We start from the raw sequence: 16,077 nt of genomic DNA, 5'->3' as shown, positions 1-16,077 counted from the left end.
GAATTCAAGTACTTGGAAAAACCTCCTGTGCAATAATTCAGACAATAAAATTGTTCTGTCTTCTGCACGATGCATACTATATATATATATATATATATATATATATATATACCTTCTACCAGAAACTGATTCAATTCTACTTTTAATAAGCCATTTATTTTCCCCAAATGATCTTTTCAAAAGGTCATACTCCTCTTAACCATGTTTGAACTCACTGACTGAAAGTTACGTGATATGATCAATCAATAAAACTTTTTTTTGCTTGAAGAAATGCTCACCTGTTGCTCATTTCCATAGGTGGCCATGCTTGAAGGAGTAAAACCAAGTGCTGAAACTCAGACAGGCTGTGACTAGATTCCAGAAGTCCCAGGAAGAGACTGTACCTTTTTTCTTCATTTTCAATATCTGTTATCTCTACCTGAAAGAAAAACAAACATTTTAAAATTACGAATTTAAAAGCAACAAGCTATCTGTAAAAGACATCACTGTTGTAAAACAATGCAGGAATACAGCCAATGTTATTTTCCCAGAAAGCCATTTTCTTACCTCTCATTTTCAATTACATGCAAATAAAACAGGAAAGCACACAAACAATGGGAAATTACTTAGGTGTATGTTCCCAAAATAATATAGCTCCATAAAAGTACATTAATTGATTACTTGAGTCTTACATCTATATTCTTCAAACATCCAAAAAAATCTTTACATTTTCTTTTCTCCATATATATACACTTTTAAATAATGGGCATGTATAGTACCAATCTTAGAACAGCTTGGGTTGGAAGGGACCTTAAAGATCACCTAGTTCCAACCCCCCCGCCGTAGGCAGGGATGCTACCCAATAGATCAGGTTGCCCATTGCCTCGTCCAAACTGGCCTTGAACAACTCCAGGGATGAAGCATCCACAGTTTCTCTAGGCAACCTGTTCCAGCGCCTCACCACTCTCCGAGTCAAGAATTTCCTCCTAACATCTAAATCTCTCCTCTTTTAGTTTAAAATCATTCCCCCTTGTCCTGCCATTATATCCCTGAAGGTGTTCAAGACCAAGTTAGATGAGGCCCTGAGCAACCAGATCTAGTGGGTGACGTCCCTGCCCAAGGCAGGGGGGTTGGAACTAGGTGACCTTTAAGGTCCATTCCAACCCAAGACATTCTGTGATGTGATCCTATTATCTGACTGAGCAAAAAGTTGCTCTCCAACTTTATATATGTATTAGTTCTGTAATATATATTACTCAAACTTACCTCTGAGAATTCAACAGTTTTACCTGAATTTGTACCATCTAATCTTTTCTCCCAGAGGAAAAAGTACTGGAAGTTAATTTAAATTCATTTACTCAATGAAGAACATTTGCTGACAAGCATTGTAGTGTTTCTCTGTATAGGTATTTGAGCTTATGAAAAAGAAAAACCCCATCAGCAAGCTTCCAGACAACTCTGTCTCACGAAAAGTGTCCATCTAAGTTCAAAACACACAGCTGCTGTAAGAACTCAAATACACTTCAGCTGATGACAGGTTCTATTACAGATAATTACTGCCTGCAGTTTGCATGGTAAAAAAGTGAGAAGTCTGACTATTGAAGGAAGGTTGCTATAAATGAAAACCAACTTTCTGCTAAACGAGAAGCAGCTTCTGTTTAAAAGTTTGGGTATCACGCTAGGGGGGCTTTCACAAATGAAATAGCTATTCCTTGTCTGCCTGACACACAAAAGTTCTTGTAGTTTAAAAATAATTTGTTACAATAACAAGGTAGCTTCCTTTCTGTTATTAACACATTCTAACACTGAATTTTTCCTCCAAACTTCGAAAACTTCTGGGATATCAAACACTTCAGTTACATCTTATAATTCAGCTAAAGATACATAGCATTAAATGTTAACATTTTTGTTTAAGCCCAAGTAGTTCTAAGACTTCAAACATGGACAAACTTTTCCTTAGTTCTACAGCTACTTTAAAAGATTAAAGATTGTATTCCCATCTTCTCAAAGTGACTCTGATACATCAAGGGCAAGTTTTTCAAAAGAGGGTGGAAAACAGATTACTGATGCATTTATTGAGTTGCCTACATAACTTGTGACTTTAAAATATTTAGTGTTGAAAAGTTTACTTCTTTCTCCAGGGTGTATCTGAACATACCGCATACTACATCATTTTAGATAGAGAAGAAACCTTTCTGAGATCTCTCCATTTAAAATACTTCCATGTACTGCAATGTCACACGGCAGATATCAATTACCCACTTGTAATATCCCTAAATTCCACCTACACTTGCTGAGATGAAATATGATTATCTTCACTATTTAAATCACACAGCTGAAAAGAGAAGGGAGAACAGGAAAAGGTAAAAGGTTAGGATGTCTTATGTCCCTTTAGGGATCAAAAATATTTAGCAATCTAGCAAATCTAGCATTTAGATGACTTCATCTGTCCCCAAACTCCTTTCACAGACAACTAGTTCTAAGTTTTTAGACCAAACAGCTAGCATTACGGATGGTCCATTAAGTACATTTTAGGATATTTGCACGAACAGCATGTTACTTCAAAACACAGACTGAATGTTTAACTCTTTCTAGTGATAGACATAAGAAGGGCGAGAAATGGCACGAGTGTTTAATACTATTAGTATTAAAAGATGAGAAGAGCTGCCACAGAAATTGAGTTCTTGGCAGTAAAGAGTAGATGACAGTAGATCAGATATCCTATTCAACGTGAACTGAATTTCAGTAACATGACATAATAATGTATCTTTAAAGACTGGTTTACATTTTTATGATGCTAATTAATCTAACATTATAAGGTACTGTTTTGGACAGCAGGATCCTTGCAACATAATTGCTTATAACAAAACACATTAATGTGATCAAGGAGAATTAACTTTCTATTCTTAAACATGCTGTGTATTTCTGAAACGTTTCTTTCTACAATGGCCTCTTTAAAATCGCTTGCATTTCACATTACAAGTAGTAAAAATAAAGTGAATGTTCCACAGTGCTATTTATAGTTTTTAAGAAAGAACTATTCAAAATTCACTTTTCATATGGCATTTTAAATGCACATTGCTTCCATTTATTGTGAACTAGGTGAGACTAAAAGGTAGCAACACAGGCAGCAGCAAGCATGTGTACTTTTAAGGCTGAATATGGGGATCTAAAATGTAACACTGAGGATAAAGGAAATGGAAGATTAATGAAGGAGTAAAAATGGAAAATACGTAAGTGTTGAAGGACAGATGACAAGTGTATTTACCTTCTTCCCCCACCCCCAAAAAGACTAGCTTTATCCTACCTTAAACTTCCCACTCTTTCATCTTTTTATACCTCATCTTTTTTTCCCTGCTTTACATGATCTTATTATAGAGAATATAGATGCACCACTCTATATTCTACAAACACCTGTGTTTCAAGGAAGTTTTAAGCATTACTTCATTTCTTTGACAACACAGTTATTAAAACTTCTTTTTGGAAAAGAAAAGCCGAGATTCAAAGGTAAACCTACATTTTAGCAGCAAGAATGCATGAGCATTTCCGACAATGGTCACACAGTCAACTGTACCAGGAATATTTTCAAAAGTATTCCTGAGCTGAAAACATCATCAAATACATGCTGATTCTGCATGGGTTGTGTACACACTTCACATCACATGTTGATAAGTAGTCCCACTGGTTTCAACAAGATTGCACAATGTCTAAAACTGTACCTTCTGTGAAGCAGCTGTATTTAACTGGTGTGTACGTCTTTACAATCAAAATGATTGAAATCTATATATGATTTGCCCACTAGCATGCCTAGAAAAATCCTAAGTAGATTGACACTGTGTAACAGAAACACAGATAACAATAAAACACTTAAAAACTTATTTTCAATACACTGTTATTCTTCTAGAAGAGTAGAGTCCATTTTAAGTTAAAGACCTGTAAGGTATACTATCTGCTATGTAGTAAATCAAGATAGTTGTTCGAAATAGTTTCCACACAGCTTTCCACTTTGATATGATAACTTATCCTATCTCTAATTCCTTCCTTACAGTTCTCTAAAAATAAAAGTTACCATGAAACCACCAAAAAACCACAAATGAACTGATAGCTCCTTACTACAAGAAAGCACGATCCTGAAGCAAGGCATTGAACTGACTTAATTAATTGTATTAATATATATTAATTTTAATATGCTTTAAAATAAAAATACATGTATAAAAATACACACGTGTATAGATTTATACTAGGAGCATTGGTTTTCCTCTGTATTCTCTTCTCTTTCCAAGGCTAAGAGAGAGCATGGAGAGGAAGCAGTCATCTTATGCAACAGAAATAGGGCATGGTCTGTGTTAAAAGGTAGACATTTCATCTTATAAGAACCAAAAGCTAGCTGAGATGAAGTCAACAAGGTTATAGTTAAGCCTATTACCTTGTTGTAGTAAAGAGCAAAAGAGCACAGACATTAAAAATTCCATTTTAACGGAACATACTCTTTGTAGCAACTCTGAATGATCAATTCAGATGACTCTAAAGGGTGCAACGCAACAAGGCACTGCATTTCTGGTAGTATGGTCATCTTTAAAACCATGGTAGTAGCATATTATAAATCCCTCCTGCTCTCTTCCCCCCCCCCCCCCCCTTTCTTTTTTCTTTTTAATTAAAAACAAAAACATCCTTCTAAAACATTCAAGGCTATGCACAGATAACCTGCCACAAACTGCTCAGACCCCTGGTAGCAGAAGGGCCTGAAAAGAAGAGTCTGTCACTAACCAGGTTAATGAGGCCTACAGCAAGCTAGCAAGGAGTACACTTGAACTTCAGATGATCTGAAAGGCCTATGAAAGAGCAAAAATGGAAATGGAAAAGTAGGACTTTCAGTTTTAAGAACAGATGTGCCCAATTCTGTCTCAACTTCCCCTAGTTTTGTGCCTTCTCTTTGGCAGTAGAAGGCAGAGGGCTTTATGTCTTACATTAAAATAAAATGCTGCACAAATATACAGCACAATGGGAAAGACAACTAGGGGAATTAATTTTAGAAATGATACTTGTGATAGATTATATAAAGAAATACAAATTAAATAAAATCTGACCTTATGTTAAATTGTTAAAATACACTATTTAATGGTCAACAAGAGACTACATACGCTTAAAATCAAGAAAACACAAGCATTTGCATAATGCTAATGTTTCTTAAAAGAATAATATTAAAAAAGAAAAATACATGCTACACAAAAGACACAGCGTATGCAGCCATTGTTGAAAACTGCACTAGATCCCACAAGCTGTCTGAACCAAATCCTTTCAATTTTATGTTCTCCTTCTGAGCTCTTCGCTTTTACCTCTTTTCTCAGTTTCTCTTGTAATTAATTGGCAGAGGTTATGATGGCCCATGAAGGAATTGTGACTCATCCCAGATCATCCCTGCTTAATAAAAAAAGCAAAAATCACTCAATCTTGATCAAATACTTACTAAAACATATCTATATTATTAAACGGGGGCGCATTGTTTAGCTACAGCCTTTAGCAGCTATGGCATGCCAGAAGACAAAAGTCAGGCCTTCTTTCGATCTGAGGTACATCTTTGATGGTGACATGGGCAGTGGGACTGAGTGCACCCTCTGCAAGTTTACTGATGACACCAAGCTGAGTGGTGCAGTTGACACGCTGGAGGGAAGGGATGCCATCCAGATAGATAGGTTCAAAAGGTGTGCAAACCTCATGAAGTTCAACAAGGCCAAGTGCAAGGTCCTGCAGATGGTTTGGGGCAATCACAAAGAGAAACACAGGCTGGGTGACAAGTGGATAGTGAGCAACCTTGCGGAGAAGGACTTGGGGGTACTAGTTAAATTTTTAACAGTAGATATATAAAAAAAAACTTGAACAAATATTCAGAGAAAATGATTTGTTTAACCTTTTAGTGTTTTTATAGGACTTCTCTTTCATGGATGATAAACCCTTAGTAAAACCTTTGCTTTACTAAACAAGTTTCTGATGTAAATGCAGGGAGTAACTGGAAAAAGCTTGTTAGAAAAGCAGATCTCCAAAATTCTTTCTTCTGGATCCTAAACCTAATTTAATGTCATCTTAGACTCAGTGTCTTTCTGTGTGTCAGGGTAGATCTACGCACACAAACCTCCTTCTACATTATACCTGCAGATGTTGGTGGATGGAAAACTGAACTTAAAGTCAGCAATGGGCGCTTGCAGCCCAGAAAGTCAACCCTATCCTGGGCTGCATCAAAAGCAGGGTGGCCAGCAGGGCAAAGGAGGTGACTCTCCCCCTCTGCTCTGCTCTCATGAGACCCCACCAGGAGCACTGAGTTCAGCTCTGGCGCTCCCAGCACAAGAAGGACATGGACCTATTACAATGAGTCCAGAGGAGGGCCATGAGGATGATCAAGGGGCTGGAGCACCTCTCCTATGAAGACAGGCTGAGGAAGTTGGGGTTATTCAGCCTAAAGAAGAGAAGGCTCTGGGGAGACTTTATAGCAGCCTTCCAGTGCCCAAAGAAGGGGGCCTACAAGAAAGATGAGGAGGGACTGTGCCTCAGGAAGTATAGCAGTATGACAAGAGGTAACATTTTAAAACTTTAAAGAAAGAGGTAGATTTAGATTAGATATAAGGAAGAAATTCTTTACTATGAGGTTGGTGAGGCACTGGCACAGGTTGCCCAGAGGATGCCCCATCCCCGGAGGTGTTCAAGGCCAGGTTGGATGGGGCTTTGAGCAACCTGGTCTAGTAGAAGGTGTCCCTGCCCACGGCGGGGGGGTGGGTAGGGAGGAGGAACTAGATGATCAGGTCCTTTCCAACCCAAACTGTTCTATGATTCTAATATTTTTGGTGTCTCTGAGTACAGCCACACGATATACCTTATTGAATTACATGACTTTAGCCATCAAAAGCACTATTTTTTTTTCCTCAAGTAGCTACAGTCTGCTTGTTAATAGCAGATTCATGAGATTTAACATAGTGCATCTTCAATCATCCATTTTCCTATGGGGAAAGTCATACTGAACTTGCTGTAACCTGTAAACCTTAAGAAAACCAAAACACTTTATGATTTATTTATTTTATTTATTTTCTGGAGTCCAGTTATTTATCAATCGGCCACAATACCTTAGTTCTCACATCACTTTATTACTAGGGCATTATATCAAAGAAGTCTCCTACAAGCTTTTTAAAACATTTTGTTTTATATACTAAATATGAAGTATAGAGGTATGGGTGCTTTTACTGCTGAAGTATAAAAAATAAGAGGCGTCTGGCAGTTGGTGGAGGTACTTGTAATCCCTTCAACAGTACATTATCTGGACACAAACATACCCTTCATCTTACTTCAGGCATTCTGAACAATCCTGGAATGCACATTCTTTATATCCAGTATGGAAAAAAAAAAAAAAACAACCACCACGACCTTAATGCACTTACAGTCCCTCCTCTAATAAAACATTAAAGTACTCTGCCTGACAATAAAATATTTCAAAGATTTATATATAGTTCTCTTCCCTTATAGATTAAATGTATTAGCTGTCCAAAATGTTGAAACTTTTACCCATTTTCAGCGCACTAAGTTTTGACTCATCATCTTACTCCATAGATTTGTTACTGCTTTGTAGAGACTCAAGTGCAACACACATGAAAGAGTCCAAATACGAAGAGTTCCCTCAAAGTTTGTTCTACCAGCTTTTGAAAAATCTGGTATTTTGTAAAAACAAACAAAGATGATAGACTTGAAGAATAATAAGGTTAAATAAAGCTGTGGGACATCATGTATGACTGGTAAAGGTAATTTTTGTGTTTGTGAATAACTCAATAACTGAACCATGTGTTCAGTTTAGTTCAGTACATTATCTCACTCTTGAAGTTGGTTTAAATCTGTATTTACAGCAACAGTGATATATTGCTGTATCTAAATTGTGTCCCAGAGGCATAACTATCCCCTATATGTTTTCCTACATTAGGACGACAGACATCTGATAGAGTTGCAATGTAGTTTAAGCAATAAAGCATTTTATTTGAGAATCTGACACCAACCAATTTGGCTGATGACCTAGAGAGTGTTTTAAGCAAACAGAAGTGCTAATAGAAAGATCGAGAAAAAGAATCAGCCAATCCAATCTCCTCCTTCCCCCGAGATAAAATACAAAATGTTGTCTGCTTCCATATGAGAGTGGTGAGCAGGAAAACTAAAGCAAACACACCCCTACCTCCCTGTGCCCAACCAAATCTGTTCAGCATATTATGTATTTTACTCTCTATGAGCATGGCAGAGCCATGGTTTTCATCAACAGATTTTATTCAGTACTAATGTTCTAAGGAAATAATTGATAAGGGTGTTTGTAACCAAAGAATATGGGACATAAAAATCAGAAAAAAATATTTTTCTTTGTTTTAACTGATTGTATATTGAGAAAACCTACACTCGTGCTTAAAACCAATTCCTGATATTAAAGGTATATATTTGTGGTTTCCAAGAGCTGCAGCCAACAGCCTATTGCTTTACATGATTATAAAATTCATTTTGTTACATATGCCAGATTGTAAATGTAAGTATCTCAAAACATGTTCGTGTTCATCACGGCAGTGTAAGTTTGAATTACTAAGGCATCAAAAAATAGAAACAATAAACAGGCATTTGAGTAGCCCCTTACTGCTACAATACATTCTCAATTTGTTTGCACTCCCCTGTAGAATGCATTAAAGTTTTTATTTATTCACCCCACCACAGGCTCCAGTGGTAGAGATTTTATCTACATTATATTTTAAAATAATAGGCAGATCTGAGATGAAGGATTTTACTTGGATTCAAGATAGGGAATGCTGATGCTAAGGCTTCTTCCAGTCATTAGGCAGGGCTTAATATGATTTATAAGCAATGACTGAAAGGATTAATAACGACTTGAATTGTGTAATTGGCATCTCTGTACCGCTGACAGCACAAAAATAAAAGTCTTACTTTAAAGACAATATAATCTAAATAGGTAAATCATCAGGGCTGCAAAGTTAAAAGCTTGTTACAAAGGACATAATATTACAAATTAAGATATTTAAGAGATATAACTTATATAATTCATATATATTCATATAAGAGTATGAACACAAATGTTAAAAATCATCAGCTATAAAAAAGGGCAGACATGTACAACTCTTCCTGAAACTGTACAGCTACTGACCCTGCCCAGATAAGATTAGGGGCTTTTAAACACTATTTTTTATTTCACTCTCTTCAGACTGTTTGAAGATGCTAGACATCCCATCAACCTTGATGCTAGACAAGTTACGTACCTGTAAAATAAGGCAAAAAGAAAAGCACATATTGAAACATCTTATTCAAAACCTTCACGTACCAGAGCAACATTAAATTCTTTCAAGGGCAAAACCACAAGTAATATTGTCGCCAGCACACTATCAGCATTCAATTACTTCTAAACATGGGTGGCTCTAAAAAGAAATCTTTTAGGTTGTGATTGAGAGTGAAATATTCAGAGACACAGCTGAGTCAGGCTGGAAAAAGTAGAAAGATGCGAAAAAGAATAATCCACAATTATTCAGCTTCCTGTCTACGGGCAAGAGTGCACATGCATACACACACACACACAGAAGTCAAGAGCAACCAGTAGATCAGAGCTGTGCATTAATAGTTTGAGGTACCTGATTAAAGGCAGGTTATGAACCCACAGTCAGACAAAGAGTTTAAAAAAAAAGTAAATTAGTCATCTGTTTTGCAAGACATACACTAGAATACAGAGACCCCTAGAATGAGGAGAAGTGGGGACCTACTTCTGCACAAAATACTATGCACAATTTTATCCAATAACTTTGCAGTAAAATATTACCTTCTGTTTGAACTAGAATGCTTCCTGATAGACTTACTCTTTTGACCTAAGTAAGCAAGTTAAAAATTGCTGACTTGTTTACAACTTAAAGTTAACATATAAACACAAGAATAATATCTTCCTGGTAAATTATCCCCACCTACCACTCAAAAGGTAGCTCTTCCTAATTTCACTTTTTCACTCGCTGTGGTAATACTTGAATTTAGAGCCTGTTGACACATAGAACTGCTTCCACTTCCTACTCCTAATTAAATTCCTGTGACTCTTGTTTAAGGCCAGGTTGGACGGGGCTGTGAGCAACTTGGTATAGTGGGAGGTGTCCCAGCCTCTGGCAGGAGGGGGTGGGAATGGATGATCTTTAAGGTCCCTTCCAACCCAAACCATTCTGTGATTCTATGACTTCCCAGAGACGAGGGCAATGATGGGGTAAGTTTCATACTTTCCTTATTTTAGCTTCCACATCTGTTTTTTGAACACTGTTAGACACAGAATATTGGGCTAGATTGGACTTTGATATGAACCAGCACTGACATCTTTATGTACTCACATATTAATTAAAATTTTTGTTATGAAAACACACTGGGCCAACAATATTTTGTTATCTGCAGTTTCCAAGCGAAATTGAGGGAAAACAGGGACTCAAGTAAGCCTACCATTTTCATTACCTGAACTGTGTACTCTCACAAGGTAGCTGAAGAGAAGTAAAATCCTGAGATGTTACAAAGAAAGCAAAGGCACAACCTTTCCATACATCAGTAAATTTGTAACTGTGTAAAAAACTTATTCTGTGACTAAAACAATGGGTAGTTCTTCTTAAAGGAAGCGTCTTAATACTTCCATTAGTAACATAATCACTTCTGCTACCCTTTCTCTCTATTCATTCTTCACATGAAATAAGAACCTCTCAGGTTTCCTCTTTTTATTCTATTATTTTTTGTTAATTTTCATACTTGTTTGTTCTAAACTGTTTGAGACATTTCACCAGCTCTGGTTCTATTGGCTTCTCATATATAACAAAATTCAGTGCTATTGAACTCTAAATAATAAGTTAGCATTGAAATGGCCATGATTTCTAACACTGTGGTCCCTCACTTATTAGTAACTATTGGCAACTGAATGAAACAAAACCAAGATCTTTTAATTCTCTTCACCTGAACTCAAAAGCAGACTGGAGTTGAAATTAGATACCTTTTAATCTACATCAGCTTTGTATTTCTACATCCTTCATTTCTTATACAATAAGGCCCAAACTACTTAACTTTTCTTCTCTAACAGTAGAACTGGAGACAAGTCAGCAGAAATGCAATGCTCAGAGACCTCAAGAGTAGAAAAGATTCACAGTAAAAAGGCGGTTGAACCCAACTATTTTCATAATGCAGAATTCCATCTTAAACTGAGCAGAAATCTGTCCTTGGGAGAGAGGATCAATCTCAATCACATTTGCTAAGCCAATATTTGCTTTTGTAGTTAAACTCACAGGTGATAAACAATTATGTATTAAAATATGTATAAACAATTCCAAATTATTTGCAGATAATGAGGTTAAAGTTTTCTTGTTGATATATTTTATAGACTTCATCTTAAACCTCATATATCCATAAAGTTCTTTCCCCAGTATTTATCAAAACTTTAAACAATAATTTGATATAGTACCTTTTGCTCCATGTCCTAGCACAATACTGCCACATACAGAGTTAAAGGCAGTTAAGAAATACAGTTTAAAGAAAAATTATACAGCACCATGCTTTGTATAATATAAATATTCACACTATTTTAGAATTAAATTCAAACGACTTCCTAGAAAAAGGAATACTGCCAAATGACTAATGTGAGTCACTGACATACACCATGTCAGCTTCCTCACTGAGCTTCCAGACTTCGTACTACAGTCACTTCCTATTTTTTTGGAAGGGCAAAGACGACTTTTACTTTTTGAAAATACCCACATAAAGCTGTGGTTTAGATTATAAAATGTTTAGTTTATCCATACCACTGTAGAAGAAAAAAAATATATATAAAAAATATTCATATATATGTCATTTGAGAAGTCCATCTTTCCTTTTGCATAGATGAGCTTTACCTTCTCAGAAATGTATTCCAGATATATTACCTTCATTGCAAAGGAACATGCCAGTTTTAAATATGATTTTTCCATCTGCCAAGTTCATATGTAGATAATCCTACATCCAATCCATTTTGGGTTTTGATAAATGGAAACATATTATAAGGTAATGAGTCACAGCTGAGAGATTGGTAGTTTTTTAAAATCTGTTCTACTGGGCTCACAGATGCCCCCATGTAATGACAGGATTTAGTTCTATTTTATGAGAAAACACTGTAGAAAAAAAAAATCTCATTTGGAGCCTGTACAATGTTGTGGATAAAATTCTGTTATTTGAAGGAAACATTTTTGAAGATATGCCTATCGAGTTATCCCATTTAACAAAAACCAACATATTTACTAAGGAAAATCAGTAAATCTGTGTTATTATGTTGTATGGTCCATGTTCTCCACTTAAAGAACAAACAAAAAAATACCAACACCTCACACTCCCCCATTCAAAGTACTTTTCATTTCCATTACTAATGAGAATATAACTTGAGCTAGCAATGCAAAGCAAAGGCCTACTTCACGATCTCCCCTTCATTTAAGACAGCACGTAGACAAGAGCTCTTGATGCAGCATTACCCACGTCCTGAACTCACAAAAAGAACGATGACATCTTAGGACCTAGTCTTTGGATAAACAGCCACTATCTGAAAGACTGAAGTGTATCCTATCAAAACATTAATCTTGCGAGAGCAATCAACATGAAATTAAAGCCAGTCAAGAGTTTTGTGTGACAAACTCAGTGTTCACAAACCAAGTCTCCTACCCCAGTGGTAGGAAAACTCTGAGGTCAGACATTTTGTACTTTTCCCCAAAGCTGGACTCCACAGACTGCACATATTAAAATAGGATTACGAGTGGTGAGCACATCTGAAAGCCTGCTGAAGCCTGCTGCACACAGATACTGAAGGGATGTGCACTATGTCACAGGCCAAATCCTGCTCAAACTAAAGTCACTGATTAGGATAAGCAAGTTATGGGATTCAAGTCTAAAAATAAGCCTACCAAAAAGCCTAATAGTGAGGGCTTAAACGAAGGCTTAGCCACATGTTGAGCTCCCTGTCTTGTAGAAATACCCAAGAACCTTTTTCTTCCAAACTGATTTATATATTGCTTAATTCCTTATCTGCTTGATATGCAGCTCACTAACTTCTAAGAAATGCGTATAGATTCAGTAAACACAAGTGTGTTGCTTAATGCATAAAAATGCATAACTTGCACAGAAAATAAAATCCATTCATTTATATTCTACAGGAGACTCTGTTGTAATCTGCACAGAGAAAACCTCTGAAGACCGTATACAGATATTGAGAGATAGATAGATAAGGGTGAATAAAGAAAAAAATGCATTTTAAAGATGTATATAGCTAGCTGGCTAGAATTGAAAGACACGAGATTAACATACATATAATTTAAAATGTATATTAACTAAGTGTCAGTTAATATGTAAAAAAAATGTATCCATGTAAATTATAGCTAAAAATAACAGCTATGCAACACAAGGAACTTGAAAACATGTAAGCCATTTTACTTGCACGTGCCAGCTATTAATCATTGTTTCAAACCTCACAGTCTATGTATGGTAAAGGTACTCTACATTTAAAACTGAAAAGGTGATAGAAGATTCAGCCTGAAAATAACAAGATTTTAATCCTCAAATAATACTTTTAAATATAAGCTGTTAAATTAGCATCAGTATTTTTCCCCATTATGCAAGTGGCTCTTCAGTTTACCTTTTCTGATTATCACTACCATTAAGAGAGCAGTGTATGCACAAGTTCCCAGTATTCAACTGTACGTGTAACTGCTGTCTTGATGATCAAAGTCTGCAATTCTTGCTAACAGAGGAAAAATGATGTTAAAAAAAAACATTCTAATGTAAATGAAAACTTGTCAAAATTGATCCTTCCAAAATGTTGTTCTACATATAGGATAAAATGACAAACAAAGAGGCATTTTTAAAAAGAACAACCCACATTAAACCAAAACACCTGCCTTTAGAAAAACAGGTTGTTGATACTGACTCCAACTCAATGTCATATTTCAGTATCTATCAAAATAAAATAAAGATAAAATAAATGGCAGACTTAATTTTTTTTAATGTAAGATTTCTCTATTATTTATCCATATTTATGACCTAGAGTCTGTTACAGCCATAAAATGAATCAGAAACAAGTAGGCAATACAATGCAACGGTCATACGGAATGGCATTACGTAAGCACAGCAATTGGTGCTTTTCTTTTTGATTTGATGTAGTCAAAGTCATAGCAGTTAACAGTAGTCACAGATGAGTCTCTAATAATAGTGACAACATATTTAGATTCACAATTCTAAGTAACGGAAAAGAACCTCTAAATGCCACATTCACGTGGAATTTTGGGGTGATACCTACCCAAAACTAGGATTTATTAAAAAAAGCCCTCATAAACATCAGACATTAACATTCTGAAAAGCTAAAAGGACTAGTGTTTATGCACACTGTAAAAGACGTTAAATATGAAGCACTTGCTTTTCTTATGGAAAAAAATCTCTTTCAATGAATATGAACTACTAGAAATGCCTAAGAAGTAAGAACTATTCAATGAATACTTGAGAAGGGATCCTTGGATGATACAGAGTTTACAGACCTCTAAAATAGCATCAGTGTTTGATGGAAAAAACAGTTTAGAACGAAATGGTAAAGAGTAGAATTTCTGATGATTTTCTGACTTCTTTGCTTACACAAATTAATGGATGCCTTTAGAGAATTGCTTTGTCAAGTCAAAAGAGGAACCTGAGCCTCACTGACTGAAATTCAGAGACCTATGGTTAATGTACAGCTGATGTCAAAAGAGCAGTCGAGGTGTTTGGATGCACATACTGTTAATTTCCACAAGGACATCACATTCCTTCTCCAATTATCTCATTTCAGGAGGTATACTGCGTATCACAGTAGGCTCAGATGGAGGTGAGAATGGAAAACAGACAGAAAAAATTTGGGATGAGATAACAGGACTGGAATTGTTTACTTGGATTAAGTAAGCAACAGGAAAAAAAAAGTGGCAAGGTACACAGAGGAGACTGATTTTCTGAATTTTACTGTCCTTTAAAACATGCAACAACAACATATACAAAATCACAAAGAGAAAAATCTTTCTACAGTGCCAGTATGTCTTGCCCTCAGTGCTGTATGACCAATGCCACAAATTTAGAAAGTCACAACCTAAGGTTGTGTTATCGTTTACCCATACATTTCTTTGCAACATAATAACTCTGAATATCTCACTAGTGAGATCTTAATTTTTCTAAAGCTGTGATAAAAGCACAATATGCAATTGTTTAAACCATTCCCCATTTATACCTTCATTACAAAAGACCTATTACAAAAAGCGATATTCCACATGAATTCACTCCAGAGCACATTTATCTTCCTCTAAAGCAACTGCAGTAGCCATGGAGTATCGTTCTACCCAAGGCTTGCATTGGAAACTGTCATGTTCACTCAAGCTATACTGCTTCTCTCTTCACTTTGTCTTATCCATTTTACTTGTGCAGTTAATGGAAAATTTTTCATTTGCATCGTAAAGTATTTAATCAATCATACACACTACAGCAGTTTATGTTTCCAGAAAAAAAATACAATTTACATGTTTTCATATGGATAAATTGCATCTTCAAGAAATGGAAATTAGTGTTTTAAAATATTAATTAAAACTTACATTTAATTTCTTAAACCTAACTTTTATGCATTACCGGTAGAGAAACAATGTCTCTAGAATTCTAAATATCATCTTAATAAATTATCTCAAAGTTGATGGGACCATAAATCCTTCTTCTAAGTAAGCATGTTTCACAACTAAAAATGGCTGAGGATTAAACAGATACTGTTCCTTCACCTGTATTTTGCCAGATCAAGCTAAATGCAGGTCATTGCTATCAGAAAGCTGATAAATGCCTCCAGCAAAATGACTTGGGAATTCTTGCCTCTTTGCTTTCCATGTACTTGTGCGCCAATCTAGCTGACACAAGTACGAGCAATAGGTAAAAGCTGAAAATCATGTGACACATTGAAACCTTTCTTTATGAAGTCATGGAAAAAAATGTAAACATATTTTTCATACACTGGGGTAGAGGGACAAAAAAGCCAATGGAGACTTGAACACCATAAACAAGTTC

General features: G+C 35.8%; 1 protein-coding gene across 3 annotated transcripts in view; it reads right to left on the bottom strand.

Moving 5' to 3' along the window:
* The window catches only part of NBAS (NBAS subunit of NRZ tethering complex), a 191,295-nt gene that overhangs the window by 30,938 nt on the left and 144,280 nt on the right, over window positions 1-16,077 (bottom strand). For 2 of the 3 annotated variants that reach the window (XM_083828259.1, XM_083828260.1), the window contains exon 49: window positions 279-418. In XM_083828259.1, the coding sequence (XP_083684385.1) occupies window positions 279-418 (140 nt within the window). Of the gene's footprint in view, window positions 1-278; window positions 419-5,099; window positions 9,261-16,077 lie in introns of those variants that run through there. The other variant, XM_083828261.1, reaches the window with a different exon arrangement.

This window comes from Anser anser, assembly GCF_964211835.1.
Source record: "Anser anser genome assembly, chromosome: 3".
Taxonomy (NCBI): domain Eukaryota; kingdom Metazoa; phylum Chordata; class Aves; order Anseriformes; family Anatidae; genus Anser; species Anser anser.
The sequence above is the reverse complement of the archived record's forward strand: the minus strand, read 5'-3'. Positions and strand labels throughout refer to the sequence as shown.